At 42.3% G+C, this 19777-nt stretch overlaps 1 protein-coding gene across 1 annotated transcript in view; it reads left to right on the top strand.

The window, feature by feature from the left end:
* The window catches only part of ACVR2A (activin A receptor type 2A), a 109510-nt gene that overhangs the window by 43027 nt on the left and 46706 nt on the right, over positions 1 to 19777 (top strand). Inside the window, exon 2 of the mRNA XM_065413217.1 lies at positions 18086 to 18293. Within this exon, the coding sequence (XP_065269289.1) occupies positions 18086 to 18293 (208 nt within the window). The remainder of the gene's footprint in view (positions 1 to 18085; positions 18294 to 19777) is intronic.

A 19777-nucleotide genomic window follows, 5' to 3' on the forward strand; every position in this document is an offset into this window, starting at 1 on the left:
TGGGACTCCCATGCCCCCATCCAACCCACCCTGTCCCCTGACTGTCCCCACGCCCACCCCTTATCCAACCCCCCCCGGCCCCCTTACCATGAGGCTCCATGCAGAGCTTGATAAGCTGCCCCGCGGGAGCGCGCAGCCCCTACCCCCAGAGCGCTGTGCGCGTGGCGGTAGAGCTCCAGGGGAGGGGAGAAGGTGCGGGAGGGGCCGGCAGCTTGCTGCGCTCCGGCCTAGGAGCGCGGACCCCACGGCTTGCCGTGCCGGGAGAGTGGGGTCATTTGCCCACCCCGTGCGCACGGCTATGCTTCTGCTCCCTGCCCCCGCGGGGGGAGCGGAGAGCAGAGGAGAGCGGGCCGGGCTGGGCAGGATTTTTAATGGCACGCTGGAGTCCCAGCTCGCTTGCCGTCTTTGGCACGCGTGCCATAGGTTGCTGACCCCTGGTCTAGATTAAAACATCCTTGGAGTTTCTAAAAAGTACAGATGTTACTTTGTGTGTTAGTTATTCTATGTTGGATAATATTTTAGATAGATATTCTATGTTTATTGATAAAGAGAAATTGATGGCTGCCTAGCTGCAAATAATACAAATCTAATTTCACTTGCTATGTGCAAACAGAATACACCTCTACCCCGCTATAACGCGACCCCATATAACACGAATTTGGATATAACGCGGTAAAGCAGCGCTCCGGGGGAGGCGGGGCTGCGCACTCCGGCAGATCAAAGCAAGTTCGATATAACGCAGTTTCACCTATAATGTGGTAAGATTTTTTTTTTTGGCTCCCGAGGACAGCATTATATCGGGGTAGAGGTGTGTATTCTCAGCAATATACATATACACATGTTTTAAATGGCCATTTTTTCCAAAGATGAAAACAAGTAATTGTAAAATAGGGAATTTTCATCTAAAGGGGGTATTTGCAGTGAGGTCCCATAGAAATCTGTTCTTGACTCAGTGCTTTTTAACATCTTTATTAGTGATAGGGAAGAAAATATAAAAAATCTACAAATTGGTGGAGTAGTAAATGATGATGTGGGGAGGCAAACTAAACAAACCAACATGGATCACTTTGTACAATGGCTCATTTAAACATGAATTTTAATACAGCCAAATGCAAGGCTGTTATTTATTTATATAACTAGGGCAGTCTAGTAAAATTAGGGGTTTGCATCCAAAAAAAGTGACAGAAAGACAGTAAATAATCAGTTGAACATGATTTCCCACTGATATAGCTCAGAGGATGGATATATAAATGGGAATATTAACTAGGAGTAGGGAGTTGGTAGAATCTCTGTATAGGGCACTAGTGTGATTGCTACTAAAATAGGGTGTCCAGTTTCAATGTCCACGCTTCAAAAAGGATGCTGACAAATTGGAAAGGGTTCAGAAAAAAGTTAAAAGGATTATTTGACGTCTGGAAAACATGTCTTGAGCTTCTTTAGTCTCTATTCACTTTATCTAAGAGAAGGTTAAGAGTTGACTTGAACACTGCTACAAGTACCTGTATATGAGAGATACTTGATAGTATATGGCTTGCTTAATCTTGAAGAAAAAGGCATAATGAGATCCAATAACTGGAGGCCAAAGCTAGACAAATTTAGACTAGAAATAATATGTACATTTTTTAACAGTGAGGGTAATTAACCATTTAAACAGCTTACTTAGATATGTGGCGGTTCTCTATTACCTGCAGTGTTAAGACTACATATAGCTCTGTAGCAGTGTCCCTGTCGGGCCCTCCTGGGCTGAGAAAGTCACACAGAGACCTTTTGGTGCAGTGCCCACCTGGTGCTTTCATTTACCGGCTGTGCTCCCACTACCTTTCCACCATACAAGTAGTCCCCCTTCTTGCAGTCCACTGGCAGGAGAGAGGGGGCAAGCTATCTCTCTCTGCTTCTCCTCACTGTCTTTCCTCTACTGCAGCTTTCCTCTTTTCAGTCCCCCTCCCCCGGCTTCCTTCCCCTGGGGCTTTTACCCAGCCCCAGCCTGATGAGGCAGCAGCTGTTCAAGCTTCCCCAATCAGGGTCAGGTGATCTACCCAGCTCCAATTCACCTCCCTTAATTGGAGCTGGGTGACAGAGGATTGGCTAAGCAGTTTTTTGCGTAGCACCCCGTCACAAGCCCCAACAGAAGTTGTAGGCTGCTGCAAAAATTGCTGGGTAAGGTTCTTTGAACTATGTTGTATAGGAGGTCAGATGAAATTATTGTAATGGTTCTTTCTGGCCTTAAACTATGAATCTATACTTACTGCAGCAGCTATGGAATTAGTCAATCTGAGGGGTTCTGCAGGGGTAGGTTACTCCCACCATGCTAATAGTGGACAGACGTAATTCTGTCCCTCTGTGCTGCAAACAGGCTGAAGTTGCATGGTTAATTTGTGGGCCTTTCTAATGAATAAAAGGAAATTTTAGGCAAGCATTGATAAGCTGCTCTGTTTCTAGCCCTATTGGCTTCAGTATTGGTCCTTGCACCTGTTACTGGTCCAGAACTGTTGTAGTGTACTCAAGGCTCAATCTTAAATCTTTAAGGACCTTCTTTTTTGTCACCATCAGTTCAATTTACTAGCTACAGATAATACTTCCTTTGTTTAATAAATTAGTTGGCTTTAAATTCAAAATATTTTGATTTCTTATGTATCTGCACACTTAAGGTAATCTTAAGTAATTTTTAAAATGCTGTCTTTGTGCATTTCCAATGGATTTTCAATTTCCGTACAAATAGAACTTGACACAAATGAGTTTAAAAATTAATCTTGTAAATAAATACATCAGTCACCATTTTTAACATAATACATTTATTCAGTTTCTTTACTTTACTTTGAGTTCTGCTATATAATTGCTAAATAAATGTAGCCCTTGTGGCTTGCAAAAAGAAGCATTGTATTTAATGTAAAGGCTATGTTTAGTTGCAAATTGCGTTTTAACGGTTACCAATGAATGAGAATCAATATTTCTTTAGGAAAATAACCTAAAAAGTACAAATGGAAAACAAGATTAAAATCAATCCATCTTGTCTAAAGGTAAGTTATCTGTATTCTGTGGTCTCTTTAATAGAGACATTGCCTGGTAAAAGGAGCATTGTATCCATGCATTTTTTCCATGCTATTGCTGCATACTGCATTATATGATATGAATGTTCTGTGTTCACTAGAGTAAATCTGTTTTTATGTTTAATCAATTCTTGTACTATAGGACCAGTGCAAAAATGTTTTCGTAGTAGCTTTCAGAGGATCTCTTGCTCCACCCCTCTAATCTCCAAAGGGAACAAATTTTTCCAGATTTAAATTTTCCATTAAGCATACTTTAAATCTTAACTATTTTAGCCTTTTTTGAGTCCATATAGATAATTATTGGTCATTGATTACAGTAACATAAGCATACCTTTTTATTTAAAAAATTGGCTTGTCATATGTACATACGATGTTTTAAGTAAAAGTTGTTTCTCTTGATTTAGGAGGTGATAAGATTGTGGACTAAAATGTGATTAATGTTCTTTGCAGATGTTGTTTTATATGCTTCAGAGGCTTTCTGAAGTAGACAGTCTAGACTGTCTGTCTGCATTCTGTTACAGCTTTGATCCTTAATTAAAACAGTTGTACTACATTTATCATGTTCCGTTTTTAACCTCAGAAAATTCTTAACTCTGATTTTATATATATTTTATTATATTTATGTATGTGTGCGGGCAATTGTCCTAGTAAAAACTGCTATTTAGGAGAGCTTTTATGCTTCACATATTCAACAAGTAGCAAAAAATAGTCTTCTGCATCCCAAAAGCCTTGAGTTGAACATTCAGCTCTGTTTAGATACAGTAAAGTTATTCTTAAAGTAATAAGCGGACACTTAAATTCTCTCACACACACACACAAAATCAAAATGTTGCCATTATAATTGTTTTGTTCCTCCTGTGCTGGTAGTATGCCTAAAGATATATTTGACTTTTGGTTCAGTCTCTGATGCTTTGGTTTCTCCCCCTCATTTGGGTCATCTATCCTTGTGGGGGTTTTTTGGTCAGAGCTCAGATACCACTGACCCACTTGCCTGTCACTTCTTCCAGCACCACCAAGACTATTTTCTAGCCCCAATTCTTGTAGTTGCGGATGACTGAACAGCACTGCCTTCAGGTTTTAACAGGGTAAAGGGATTATACTGCAGCACTGCACATGGTGTAAGAACCTAAACAAATACAATAAACAACATCAGATTACCTTTCCGAATTGAGGCTTGGTGTTCTGCTTCTGTAGAATTCATATTCCACCTCTATGTTGGGAAGCAAGAGACTTGGATTGAAAATGGAGTCCATGTCCCCCAACTAGCAGAACAAAACAATTTTATTCTACCCCTCTATATAAACTATCACTCTTGGTGATGCTTCATTAAATGCACTACGGTTGGAAATGTAGTTTGTCATCTTATGAAAAAAAAAATGTATTTCTAAATAAGCAGCTAACCAAAAAATTTAAACTTTCAAATCAGTAGCATGCAAATTCTCAATTTTAAAAAGGAACATTCAGTACTCAAAATTAGTATTTGAACTTCATTAAGGCATTGAATAGTCACATGAAAAATTAAAACTTCACATTTGACTGTCAAACTGTTAATACAAGATCACTGTAACAGTGAAAATAGTGTGTCTAAAAGTGATAAAAATGTATATCAGGATGCAATATATATATATAAAGTTTGTAGGATCAAATTGTTATAGGCCACACATTGCAGTAGCATCTAAACATCCCCATCAGTGATCAGGGCCCCATTGTGATAGATGCTATACAAACACAATGACCATTCTTGCCCCAGAGCGCTTACAATCTGTATGTATGGCAAGATGCAACAGATGGCTAAGACAAATAAATGACTGACTAATTTAGAAAAGGGTATTGTAAATGCATTCAAACAAGGGAGGAGAGTTAAATGATGAGGCTTGAAAGCTTGTCCCTTCCACCAACAGAAGTTGGTCCAATAAAAGATATTACTTCACCTACCTGGTTTCTCTATTAGAGAATCAGTCATGGCAAATTCTGCTGAGCTATACAAGATCTAGTTAGGATTATGATACTCCATACAACCCCATTAGATACAACAAGGCTTGGCTTTACAGAGTCCAAGTCAAGGAAGAATTTGCGCCCCCCCCCCCCAAAAAAAAAAAAAAAGAAAGAGACCCAGTGTGTGGAGAGTCATACTGAATGGGCAGAGCACGAGCCTGCATCTTAACTTGTATATCTAACCATGCTAGAAAAACGTAATTGGCTATTTTTACTTCAGTGATCAAACAAGAAAATTGTAGTAATGAAATGCCGGCATTAAGTTTTGTGGTGTTAATCTCAATGAAGTGAATGTGGCGGACACAATCCCCTGCAGATTTAGGAAGGGAGCATTATATCTGTTCATACATGGAACAATGTAAGAGCTTGAATTTAAATTTATTTCCAGTCTCTCTGGAAAGTCTAGGGTCACCAGAGAAGTGTCAAAACATAATATGTTGGCTTACTTTGAACCCTAGTTTGGGTGGAAAAGTTAACTTAGGAGCAGTTTCTTCAAGGGAAATGGGAGGAAAGATTGTCCTCTGTATTGGGGTTGTGATGAATCAGTGCCACCACTTTGCACCCTGTCACTGGGATGTGACTGAACCTCTTAACACACATGTAGGGCAAATATAGAAAAACTGGCTTTGGCCTTGTTGGATTGCCACACCTGAACTCTGACTATAAGCAGCACTCTCTTATTTGTTTTGTTATAGAACAGCCCCTCTACATGAACCATAAAGGAAAAGAAAAAGGTTGTTTATATACTAAAGTTCTCTGTGAAGAGGGTTTTAGGTTTTGTTGGTGGAGAGAGGTCTTTGAACAGTGGGACATTGGGCTGCAAGCAGATGTCTTGAGGTTCTGTTGTGTATCTCTAGGGAAACTTTTACTCCTGGGGGAATTCTGCGGCTAAAAATTCTGCACACAATATTTTAAAATTCTGCAAAATTCTTCATTTTTTATTTGTCAAAACACAATATAATCATGCCCGTTTCAATTATATTGGTAATTTATTTCAAAATATCTGTCCGCAAGTATGTACGTACCAGAATCTTTTTTTGGTCTGTATTGTTAATTTTCTTTTGACAAATAGATTCCTTACTAGACATATTTATATAAAACGTTGAGTAATTCATTTAAATTATAATACTGAACTGTATTTCCCGCACTCATCAGAAGCAGTGCAAAGGCTTGGGACTTTCACGGGTAGTGAAGGTGCTGAGAGAGAGGGAAGGAGCCTGGAGTGAAACTGGAGGGTGGTTGGGTGAGGGGGAGAAGTATGGAACAGGGTTTTTTGTGGGGAGAGGCAGAATAGTTAGGGAGCCTCCCCCATGCAGAACCTGGCTGATCACAAGCCTCTCCCATTCAGTCAGGCTCATCTGCTGCAGTCCCTGTATCCCCCACCATCCTGATGGGTCCCTCCAGCTTCCTTCCCCATCCTCATGAATCCCTGCAGCCCTCCTCCGTGGTCCCCATGTGGACATTCACCCCACTCCCGTTCAGCCCCTGGCTCAACGCTGTCCCCCTCTAGCTCCTGAGCCCACTAGCATCCCCAATCTGTCCCTCCTGCTAGCCATTCTGAACCCCAGTCTGACACCCCCCCCTCCAGCAGTCCCTTGTGCCCCACTCTGTCCTAACCTGGCTCCACGGGCTAGGTGCTGTGATGAACTTCTAGTCCTGGCACAGAATTTTTTTCTCCACAGAAAATACATTCTGCCCCAGAAGTGCTGCAATTCTCCCTTTTGCCCACCAGAGGCCACTCTGGCACCAAAACAGTCTGCTGCATTCATGCTGTTGGCTGTTTTGGCACCACAGTGGTCTCTGGTGGGTAAAAGGCAGAACTGCAGCACTTCTGGAGCAGAATGTATTTTCTGCCAAAAAAAAATATAAATATATATAAAAAAAAAAAAAAATTATGCGGGACACATGAATTCTGCACCTGCGCAGTGGTGCAGAATTCCCCCATGAGTAGGAAATGGAAACTTGTGCAGGATGGGTAATATGATCGAGCTTGATGCTCTTTCTCAATAAACAGGAAGCTGGTATTTCTCTGGTTTTTAGTAGACAGTTGAATTCCCAAGCCTTTTGTTTGTAGAGAAACACTGTATAGTCATGGACTTGTGTAAGTGTTCCATATTAGAGGAGAAATCAATAACTTACCTAGTTGGTCAGCCCAGAAAAATGATAAAATAATTAGACCTCAGTGTAATAAGATAATTAGTCAAATCTTGATGATATAATTTTTTTTTTGAGGCAGAGAATCAGGTGGAACTTTTTTCGTCTCTCCACACACATCTGAGTTTCCTTGGAAGGTTTCATTTCAATAGAATCATGGTAAAATATTTTTTTCAGTATTAACATATTGAAATTAGATCATAAAAGCGGTTTGTTGGTGTGGGTTTTTTGTTTTTTGTTTTTTAAGTACTTAAACTGTATTTCAGGGCTCTGTGTAAGGTTCAGTAAACAAAGCCAGCCTAGTAGTTGAATAAAAAGTAACTTTTTTTCTTCAGATAGGCCAAATTCTTCCTTGACTTGCACTCTGTAAAGCCAAGCCTTGTTGTATCTAATGGGGTTGTATGGAGTATCATAATCCTAACTAGATCTTGTATAGCTCAGCAGAATTTGCCATGACTGATTCTCTAATAGAGAGACCAGGTAGGTGAAGTAATATCTTTTATTGGACCAACTTCTGTTGGTGGAAGGGACAAGCTTTCAAGCCTCATCATTGTTTCCAGGTCTGGAGAAGGAAATGAGTGTCCAAGGTAAATACAAGCTGGGACAGATTAAACATCAGCGGCTCATGTTTATAGGAGAGCCCTTAAAATGAAGTTGGCACTTAACACCTCCGCAGTCTTAAGAGGATGGAGGGTTAGTTGGTGGCAGGGTTTGTTACAAGTTGCTGCAATGTGCCAAAAAGCCCAGTGTCAAGTCCATGTTTTTAGTGTCTAGTAGAGTTATGAATTTAAGTTCTCAGGCTCCTTTTTTGAAGTTGTGCAGGTTTCTGCTGAGGATAAGGACTGAGAGGTTTATTACGGAGTGGCTGTTTTGTGAAGAGTTGAGCTACTATTCCTCTAAACATTCATATGGTACTAGAATGAGCAAAGCAATATAATCCTGAATTTATCAGCATTAGGTTCAGCAAGATTCTGCACAAGTTTGACTTCAAATCAGGAAATCAGTTTAGAATAAGTTTAAGACCATCCATCCCTATTTAAGACAGCACTTAAGTGCATAAGTCCTGTTGATTTCAGTGGAACTTAAGCATGTGCCGAAGTGCTATCCAAAATAAGGTTTTCCTGAATCAGGGTTTTATATTGAAAGGGACTTCTTGGCTAATTATGTGTTTGTGTTTGTTTTAACATTAAAGATGTTGAAAGTATAGTTTCTACATCTTTATACCTTTTATTTAAGACAATTAAAATCTGAATTCTGAACTTTTACAAGAAAGGTCTGAGGTGATGTTTTGTAAAAGAGGAATATTGTGTTGATTCATTAATAACCAACTCTAGTGTCTCTTATACAGTGCATACTTATTGTATTGCTGGAGAATTTTGGCTGAAGCATATGGTGTGCACTCAAATCAATTTATAATGTCTTCATTTTTCATCTTCTGTCTGTAAGAATCACACTGAAGTATCCAGTCTAACTGCAGAGGAGAATGTTGGCTCCTCACCTCTTCCTACTCTGTTTTCATTGTAGGGATTGGGCTGTAAAAAACTACTATTTACCTTCTGTTGGTGGGTGAGGAGAGATGATGAAATTCTGAAATGTTCACGAATGTGCAAGTTTCTTCTCCAGAGACTGTCTGGAAAGAGTGATAAGTGTCCATCACTTGTCTGTGTCATTGTTATTTGTATGGGTAGGGAAGTAAATCACATTTTCAATTTTTTTTTTTTTTAACACTGAACATGAGAAATATGTTAGTGATTTATGTTGGAACTTGTGGTGTACAGATTGATCTGATGATGAAACAGGAGAAATGTTGGTTAATAATTTTGTTTAACAGAATTGCAAATGGTGGTAAAAGGAACTTCGTTTCAAGAAGTAGATCCAATTGAAGGCTGAAAGAATTTGGGATGTCTTCACACATGGCAGCATGTGGTTGCATGGAAAAGATGTTAAGGTCCTCTATTCTAGAGTACTTTTATGTGAATATGATAGGTTTTACTCTAATTCTTATTTATTCATTTAATCTGAAGACTGGGAAATGACTTCCACTAAAAGAGAACTTTTAAACCTTGAAGGTCTTCTCTACAAAATATACTCCAAATACCTACGTAATGCTCAGGAACTGCCTGAATCAGAGTTGCCAGTTTATGTACTTACGTACAGTTCATAAGCTCAGAATGCTAAAACAGCAGCTACCAAGCAGTACTAGGAAGTCCTCAAGAATGTAGCAAAAAACCTAATCAATCAGTTCCCTTCTGGTCTCTTAGGTAGGCTAGCTTTTTTAATTTCTGCTTCAAGAAGACTATATCCAGTGAGTTATTGCTCTTAATATTTGTGGAGTTTTTGCTCTCCTCGTGCTTGTTTGTCCACCTAATAGTCAGATCATTTGAGAGTAATTAGTTTATGAAGCTCAGTTTATTCTGTTTCAGGGGAATGTAAAAGATTCTAGTTCCCATTTTACAGAGTGTATGAAAGTAAACAAAGCATCATTTAGCTCTGAAACATTACTATCTTACGATTTTATACTGCCACCCATCACCATACTATCTGAGTGCCTTCCATGTAAAATCAATAGCAAATTCCATGGTGGACTTCATGGAGCCTCTGGCATGTCCTCCTTTTTGGGGTCAAAACTCTGCTTGGGGTATTTTGGGGGGGGGGGGGGGGGAGAACAGGCCTTTTCAAAGAAGAAGGCATTGCAACATTTTCTAAAGATGGACAGACTCTAGATTTGCCTGATCTCTTCTGGAAGATTGGTGAGAGGATCTAGCTATGGAACAGAGAATGTTTGTTTTGTTCCCAGCTTTTGCATGTTTCATCGTGGACTTTGAGATGTGCATTGTCCCTGAGTGTGGCTGTAATGGTGCCCAATAGATCAATGGGTCTTAATGGGTCTTGGATATAGCTGGGGATTCATGCATTACTTACTTAAACTGCATTGGAAGCTGGTTGAAAACCAGTGGAGGAAAATATTACAATCGTTGTTCAACTGATGCTGCCAAAACTCCTCACTCTCACCATCCTGAGGGGATACTGCTTGCCGGTCACCTACAGTGGAATCCAAACTCTCTCTCACTCAGTGAGAGGGGTTACTTACCCTTCAGTAACTATTATTCTTTCAGGGTGGACCCCTCAACCCAACTTTCATCTCTGCTTTTTGGAGTTCTTGTCTCCTGTAGACTTTGACTTGTGAGGGGACTGAGGGAGGGTTGTGGCCACTCATGCCTTCACGCAAAAAGCATGTTTCCTGTGCCTCCTCATGCTGACAGATATGGCTCTTTTAAAAGTGTGTGTGTGTGTGTGTGTCGCACACGAGGCATAGGCACACCTTCAGTTTGATCCACTCCAACCTCTCAATCAACAGTTATTGTTGGGTAAGTATAGACATGAACTGAGGGTCAGTTATATTAACTTGCTGAGGTACCAGTTAGTTTTTGTTGTTGTTTTGTTAAACCTGAAATCCAATAAATTAGATTTGCCCATTTGGGAAGTATAATAGACCAGTATTGGAAAGTAATATAATTAGGATAACCCCTTTTTGAGCTGGGGAGCCCTAGCTTATTGAATTTACCTCTTACATTCTTTTCAGTTCTGTTTCTATCTTGGACAGTATTTCTCAGATCTCAACCAATCGATAGTTGACTTAATTTGCCCAGAACCACATAATCTGTGAATTGTTGATTATTTACATAAATGTAGCTACCATAGATGTTCCAGGCACATATTGAACACACAACATGCATGCAGTCTTCTAAATGATTAGCATAGACCAGTGTTGCAGCTCACCAGCTATATGAAGGAAGAAAAACAAATCAGGATTTTTTTATTTCATTGCTTACCAATTTTTCATCTCCAATTCATTTATCACCCTTCAAATAATTCTCTAATGGTGTAAAGATGCACTTCTCTTAAGGCACTATTATAAATGTGGTTTCTGCTATTTCTTGTTTGGTTTGCTAGAGACTAGTTTAAAACATCTCAAGCAATTGTTTAAAGTACTTTAAAGATCTTTTAGGGTAACATACTTGAACTAAAAATGAGAAATGTGGCTTGCCTAGTTAAAGTCCAAAATATGGTTACTTGAGGTCTTGCTAGAAAGAGTGTTTTCAGTTATTTGCATTAAACACATACAATTTCTGAAATGAAAGCTTGTCACTTCTCAATCGTGGTAATCCTAGGAGTGGGGTGAGTCCAAGTGTCTGGTGACACTTCTGTTTTTGCAGCTTTGATGGATTTAGCAACTCCAGGGTCCACAGCTTGGACCATGTTCAATATCATGGTTTCAGGGTTCACTGAAGGGGGCTGCTCTCATTTCTAGTGAATGGTTGCTAAATGGCTCTTGACTTTCAGCTGTTTCTCTACTACTTCCCTTGATATCCAATAGATGGCATCAGTGTATAACAGATTTCTTGTACTTTGACTTAGTTGGAGGATTCTTTTTCATTTCAAAGACTGTATTTTTCTATATTACCCGGACTATTAATTGGAATTTCCCCTATTCGAAGCAATTGCTTTTAATATACAGCATTCTACGCCAGGTTAGATGCTTGTATCTATAAATAGTCTTTCCTCCTTGTGCTATGTAATCCGCATTTCTAGAGTGTGGCAATCATTTGGAAAAGAAACCAAACAAATCCTTTATAGTTCCTATAAACTTAGAAGACCTAGTCATGCATTCTTTGATTTTATATATATATATATATATATATATATATATATATATATATATATATATATATATATATATATATATATATATATATATATATATATATATATATATATATATATAAAAAGCACTTCACCTCTTTTTTTTCAATAGAACAAGACATTATTTTGAAGGAAAAAGACAGGTTAACCATATATGGAGAATAGTGCCTTTTGATTGATAAGAGGTGTGCACAGCTTCACATCTGGGGTGAGAACTGTTGGTTGGGATTTTTTGAGGTATCAGGAAGTTTGACCTCTGGAAACTTTTTAGTTTTGTCTGAGTCACACTGAAAATTATTTCCTAAACAGCTTATTTGACTTTGCCCCTACAGCCAACCCACCTCCCCCTTCCCCCCCCATTTCTGGTATTTAATTTCCTGTAGATGGACAAAGAGATGGGAATCCTAACCACATTCAAACCATGTGAATTCCTGTCTAAGAGTTTAACAGTATCTTGAAAACTTAGTTAAACATCGGCCTGGATCCCGTGGGTTTGTACTTGGACAGCTTGCCTGAGTTGCTGCCTGTGCTACCATGGCTGTACTGCTATTTTTAGCATACTTGCTTGAGCAGAACTAGCATGGGGACATCTACATGAGCTAGGAAGCATACCTCTTAGCTCAAATGTAGGTGAACACTGTGCCATTAATTGGGTTATTTTTTCAAGCTTTTCTTCACAACTGCAAGGGTTAGCCCTGGTCTACACTATGAGTTTAGGTCGAATTTATCAGCGTTACATCGATTTAACCCTGTACCCATCCACACGACGAAGCCGTTTTTTTCAACTTAAAGGGCTCTTAAAATCTATTTCTGTACTCCTCCCCTGACGAGGGGATTGGTGCTGAAATCGACCTTGCCGGGTCGAATTTGGGGTAGCGTGGTCGCAATTTGACAGTATTGGCCTCCGGGAGCTATCCCAGACTGCTCCATTGTGACCGCTCTGGACAGCGCTCTCAGCGCTCTGGACCGCACTGGACAGGTAGACAGGAAAAGGCCTGTGAACTTTTGAATCTCATTTCCTGTTTGGCCAGCGTGGCAATCTGCAGGTGAGTGCAGATCTCATCAGCAAAGGTGACCATGATGGAGTCCCAGAATCGCAAAAGAGCTCCAGCATGGACCAAACGGGAGGTACGGGATCTGATCGCTATATGGGGAGATGAATCCGTGCTATCAGAACTCCATGCCAAAAGACAAAATGGCCAAACATTTGAAAAAATCTCCAAGGGCATGAAGGACAGAGGCTATAACAGGGACCCGCAGCAGTGCTGTGTGAAACTTAAGGAGCTGAGGCAAGCCTACCAAAAAACCAGAGAGGCAAACGGCCGCTCCGGGTCAGAGCCCCAGACGCCTATGATGAGCTGCATGCCATTCTAGAAGGTGCAGCCACCACTACTCCAGCCCTGTGCTTTGACTCCGTCAATGGAGTAGCACGCAACAGGGATGCGGGTTTTGGGGACGAGGAAGATAGCTCACAGCAAGCAAGTGGAGAAACCGTTTCCCCTGACAGTCAGGAACAGTTTCTCACCCTGGACCTGGAGTCAGTACCCCCCGAATCCACCCAAGGCTGCCTCCCAGACCCACTAGGCAGAGAAGGGACCTCTGGTAAGTGTACCTTTTGTAAATATTATACATGGTTTAAAAGCAAGCATGTTTAATGATTAATTTGCCCTGGCATTCGCGGCCAGTACAGCTACTGGAAATCTGTTAACGTGTCTGGGGTGGAGCAGAAATCCTCCAGGGACAGCTCCATAAAGCTCTCCTGGATGTACTCCTAAAGCCTTTGCAAAAGGTTTCTGGGGAGGGCAGCCTTATTCCGTCCTCCATGGTAGGACACTTTACCACGCCAGGCCAGTAGCATGTAGTCTGGAATCATTGCATAACACAGCGTATGGTCCCGGTGTTTGCTGGCATTCAAACAACATCCATTCTTTATCTCTCTGTGTTATTCTCAGGAGAGTAATATCATTCATGGTCACCTGGTTGAAATAGGGTGATTTTATTAAGGGGACATTCAGAGGTGGCCGTTCCTGCTGGGCTGTTTGCCTGTGGCTGAACAGAAATGTGCCCCACTGTTAGCCACGTGGTGGGGGGAGGGGTGAAGCGATCATCCCAGAGAATTGGGGGGGAGGGTGTGGGGTGGGTTAGTTGGGTTTGTGTTGCATGTTAACCCGAAAACCGTAGCCCCTCCTTTTAAATTGCCAACCCATTTTAAATGGCCAACCCAATGGCTGCTTGGTATGGGAAATGAGGGTGCTGCTGTTTGAAACCATTCCCAAATGTTATGAAGGTTAAAGAAGCCAAAAGACTGTGTCTTACCATGGCTGCCTGCAAGCCGAATTCTGTTGCCTGGCCCTGCGTGAGTGATCTCTCACACCAAACAGGCATACCCTCAATAAGAGGCAAAATGCAACCTTGTACCGAAAGCACACATGCTATGTAATGTTAACAGCAAGGTTTACCGTGAAAGAGGCTACCCATTGTTCTCTAAAATGTCTTTTTAACTACCACTCTCCCTTTTGCAGCTAGTGGAGGGGGAAAAAAAATGTTTCAGCGCTCACATTATCTTCTCCTTCCCAGAGGCTAGCGAAGATTAGAAGGCGAAAAAAACGCACTCGAGATGAAATGTTCTCTGAGCTCATGCAGTCCTCCCACACTGAAAGAGACCAGCAGAATGCGTGGAGGCAGACAATGTCAGAGACCAGGAAAGCACAATATGAACGCGAGGACAGGTGGCAGGCTGAAGATGATAGGTGACGTTAGCTTGGTGACAGAAGGCAAGAGGCAATGCTGAGGCTACTGGAGGAACAAACTGATATGCTCCGGCGTATGGTTGAGGTTCAGGAAAGGCAGCATGAGCACAGACCGCCCTCCTCCCCAAGTTCCATAGCCTCCTCCCCAAGTTCCATAGCCTCCTCACACAGATGCCCAAGAACGCGGTGGGGGGGCCTCTGGGCACCCAACCACTCCACCCCAGAGGACTGCCCAAGCAACAGAAAGCTGGCATTCAATAAGTTTTAAAGTGCAGTGTGGCCTTGTCCTTCCCTCCTCCCCCACCCCACCCGGTGCTTCCCTCCTCCTCCACCCCTCCCGGGCTACCTTGGCAGTTATCCCCCTATTTGTGTGATGAATTAATAAAGAATGCATGAATGTGAAGCAACAATGACTTTATTGCCTCTGCAAGTGGTGATCGAAGGTGGGAGGGGAGGGTGGTTAGCTTACGGGGAAGTAGAGTGAACCGGCGTGGCGGGGGAGTCATCAAGGAGAAACAAACAGAACTTTCACACCATAGCCTGGCCAGTCATGAAACTGGTTTTCAAAGCTTCGCATCGCACCACGCCCTCCTCTATTCTGCTAACCGCCCTGGTGTCTGGCTGCATGTAATCAGTGGCCAGGCAATTTGCCTTAACCTCCCACCCCGCCATAAACGTCTTCCCCCTTACTCTCAGATATTGTGGAGCGCACAGCAAGCAGTAATAACAATGGGAATATTGGTTTCGTTGAGGTCTATCCGAGTCAGTAAACTGCGCCAGTGCGCTTTTAAACGTCCAAATGCACATTCTACCACCATTATGCACTTGCTCAGCCTATAGTTGAACAGCTCCTGACTACTGTCCAGGCTGTCTGTGTATGGCTTCATGAGCCATAGCATTAAGGGGTAGGCTGGGTCCCCAAGGATAACGATAGGCATTTAACATTCCCAACGGTTATTTTCTGGTCTGGGGAGAAAGTCCCTTGCTGCAGCTTTTGAAACAGACCAGAGTTCCTGAAGATGTGAGCGTCATGTACCTTTCCCAGCCATCCCACGTTGATGTTGTGGTCCACCAGTGCTTGCAGCACCATTGAAAAGTACCCCTTTCGGTTTATGTACTCACTGCTTCGGTGCTCTGGTGCCAAGATAGGGATATGGGTTTCGTCTATCGCCCCATCATATTTGGGGAATCCCATTGCAGCAAAGCCATTCACTATGACCTGCACATTTCCCAGACTCACTACCCTTGATATCCGCAGCTCTTTGATTGCATTGCCTACTTGGATCACAGCAGCCCCCACAGTAGGTTTGCCCACTCCAAATTGGTGCCCAACTGACTGGTAGCTGTCCGGCGTTGGAAGCTTGCACAGGGCTATCGCCACTTGCTTGTGAACTGTGAGGGCTGCTCTCATCTTGGTATTCTTGCGCTTCAGGGCAGGGGAAAGCAAGTCACAAAGTTCCATGAAAGTGCCCATACGCGTGCAAAAGTTTCGCAGCCACTGGGAATCGTTCCAGACATGCAACACTATGCAGTCCCACCAGTCTGTGCTTGTTTCCCGGGCCCAGAGTCGGCGTTCCACGGCATGAACCTGCCCTATTAACATCATGATGTCCACATTGCTGGGGCCCGTACTTTGAGAGAAGTCTGTGTCCATGTCCTCATCACTCTCGTCACCGCGCTGCCATCGCCTCCTCGCCTGGTTTTGCTTTTGCAGGTTCTGCATATACTGCAGGATAATGTGCGTGGTGTTTACAGTGCTCATAATTGCCACGGTGAGCTGAGCGGGCTCCATGCTTGCCGTGCTATGGCGTCTGCGCTGGAAAAAGGTGCGAAACTATTGTCTGCCATTGCTCTGATGGAGGGAGGGGTGACTGACGACATGGCTTACAGGGAATTGAAATCAACAAAGGGGGTGGGTTTGCATCAAGGAGAAACACACACAACTGTTGCACAGAATGGCCCCCTCAAGGATTGAACTCGAAACCCTGGGTTTAGCAGGCCAATGTTCAAACCACTGAGCTATCCCTCCCCCCACTATTCACGGAGGGAGGGAGCGAGGAGCAAATGAATACAAAACAAATCTGGTCTCTTTGTTGTTTTGATCCCCTCCATCTCTCTTATACATCTTAGGCTGGCAGCAGACAGTGCAGTACGACTGCTAGCCATCCTCGTCTTCTGGGTGCTTGCCAGAGGATGGTGCAGTACGACTGCTAGCCATCGTCGTCTCCTGGCTGCTCGCCAGAAGATGGTGCAGTACGACTTCAGGCAGGACTGAATCTCCATGAGACAAAACTTAAAAAGAGAATGACCTGGAGTCACTCCCATTTATGTCCAGGCGCCCCTGACAGACCTCACCGAGGTCGGCTAAAAGAGTACCCAGGAGACGATGATGATGATGGCTACCAGTCGTAATGCACCGTCTGCTGCCAAAAGGCAATGAGCTGCTGCTGTGTAGCAATGCAGTACTACGTCTGTCAGCACCCAGGAGATGTATGGTGAGGGTGAGCTGAGCGGACTCCATGCTTGCCGTGGTATGGCATCTGCAGGGGTATCCCAGAAAAAAAGGCTCGAAACGCTTGTCTGCCGTTGCTTTCACGGAGGGAGGGAGGAAGGGGGGGGCCTGACAACTTTTACCCAGAACCACCCGCGACAATGTTTTTGACCCATCAGGCATTGGGATCTCAACCCAGAATTCCAATGGGCAGCAGAGACTGCGGGAACTGTGGGATAGCTACCACAGTGCAACGCTCTGGAAGTCGATGCTAGCCTCGGTACAGTGGATGCACTCCGCCGAGTTAATGGTCTTAAGTGGGGACACACACAATCGACTGTAAAATCGATTTCTAAAAAATCGACTTCTATAAATTTGACCTAATTTCTTAGCGTAGACATACCCTTAGAAACTTTTTAAGAGCTGAGCTAATGAAGTAATCACGTGACCCTAAGTGATGGAGGGGATGCTAAGACAAGGAAGTGAGGCAGCCTTTGAAAACTAGGTAAATTCTGCAAACTAATGCTGCTTTGGAATTTAAGACCACCATTATTTCACTAATACTTACTGATTAAGCTTTATCCTTTAGCCAATAAAATCTTTGGTTACAGCCATATAATGAGAAGCTGTGCCAAAATTTGTCACTTATTTGGTAAGATATTTTCCAGCCTTTCTACAAATCTTGACAAGCAATGCGTTGTTCGGGCTATATCATTAAATTTAACAGAACTCCTTTGTTTTAGCTGCTATTGTTTTATGTTTCAGCACCTGTTTAGAATGCATGCTAACTTTAAATATAAAAACAAGTAATGAGAAGAGAACTTGAATATTAATAATGGTATCAATATAAGAAGCTTATATGCAGCCTGATTTTTAGTGTTCAAATGTGCTTCAGCCTTCAGAATCCAGTGGTTTAACATTAAATTATTTTTAATTCCAAATAGGTGCCATACTAGGCAGATCGGAAACACAGGAGTGCATCTACTATAATGCTAATTGGGAAAAGGATAAAACAAATCGCAGTGGCATTGAACCTTGTTATGGCGATAAAGATAAAAGACGACACTGCTTTGCTACATGGAAGAATATTTCTGGATCAATTGATATTGTGAAACAAGGTTGTTGGCTGGATGATATCAACTGTTACGATAGGTGAGAAAATTTTAACTATCTTATGTATAATAATGCTTTAAACCAAGTTTACCAAAAACAAGGCTAGTTAGGAGACACATTACAGGATACCAAACAATACATTGTTCACTATATTAGAAGCCAGAATTTTTGAATTTAGGTGCCTACAGTCCCCACTTAAATTTGTTAACAAAGCTTTTATTGTAGTTTAAATATTTAATCTGGCATGTTGGAAGAATGGAGGGTGCCAGTAAGTAAAACAAAAACCTAAGAGGTTAACTAAGAGGGAGGGAGTTTGGGGGTGTGTGTGTGTGGGGGGGGGGCTCAAGGCAGGGGGTTAGGGTGCGGGAGGGGGGGTACAGGATCCAGGCAGTGCTTACCTGGGGTGGCTCCCCACAAGCGGTGACCTGTTGCTTCTAGGCAGAGGCACGGCTAGGTGGCTCTGTGCACTGCCCCCACCCCGAGCGCTGGCTCCGGGAACCACAGCCAATGGGAGCTGCAGGGTTGGCGCCTGCAAGGGAGGAGTGCGCAGAGCAGCCTAGCCACGCCTCCACCCACAGGCACTGAGGCCAGTGGCAGCTTCCGTGTGCTCATAATTTCTGAAAATCCTGGCCTTTTTTTGTGTAACTGATGGCCAGTCAGATATGGTAAGCAATAACACACACCACAGGGTTGTATTGGGATATCAGTAGGCATTGGTTGGGTCCTAGGCCGAATGCTAAAGATTACAACCATCTAATTGATCACTGTATGGTACTCTGAAGAATTCTTTTTGAACTACAAAATGTCTTTATACCACTGTTGGGAGAGGGAGGAGAAGGAAGAAAAGAATGCATTAAATTTATAGTATTGTCTTCGCATTACTAAAATGTTTCCAAAAAGCTTGAACAAAACTTAATAAAAAACCTTAATCTTACAAATCTTCATATCTTTTAAAAAAAAAAAAAAAAAAAAAAGTTCAACTTTACTTGTATCAGTGGAAGAAAGTGATATTCATTATAGTCCTCTTTTACCTCATAAAGAGGTTTTATAGCTTTAAGTTCATCAGTAAAAAGCAGTTTTAGGAAAAATTGTAATTCTGATTTGCCAGTTCCTCAGAAGTAGCAAAACATCTATAGAGTAGTTTTCCCCACTCTGACTGAAGTGTTGCTGTGCTGAAGGGGAAAAGGCAGTTTTTATGAAATCTTGTCAACTGCTATGCACAGTGTTGTAGAACTGTATTTCAACCATCGTGGGGAGGTAGACCATGTTCCCTTTTCGGGGGCGGGGAAGGGTAGGTGTGGGGGGGTATATTTCCAACTTGAGGTTTAATGTTGTTACTATCAAATTTAAAAACTGTAAGGAGGGATTTTCTACAGTGCTTATTGTTGGTCTAATTCTCACTGGAAATCCATGAGAATTTTGGCACTAATTACAAATGAGAGCAGACCTAGGAATTTTCGAGAGTGCTTGGAACTGCCTCACTCAAAGCTTCCAACGAAGATGAAAAAAGATTTGGAAGAAGT

The sequence above is a fragment of the Emys orbicularis genome, chromosome 11 (genome assembly GCF_028017835.1).
Source record: "Emys orbicularis isolate rEmyOrb1 chromosome 11, rEmyOrb1.hap1, whole genome shotgun sequence".
NCBI classification, from domain to species: domain Eukaryota; kingdom Metazoa; phylum Chordata; order Testudines; family Emydidae; genus Emys; species Emys orbicularis.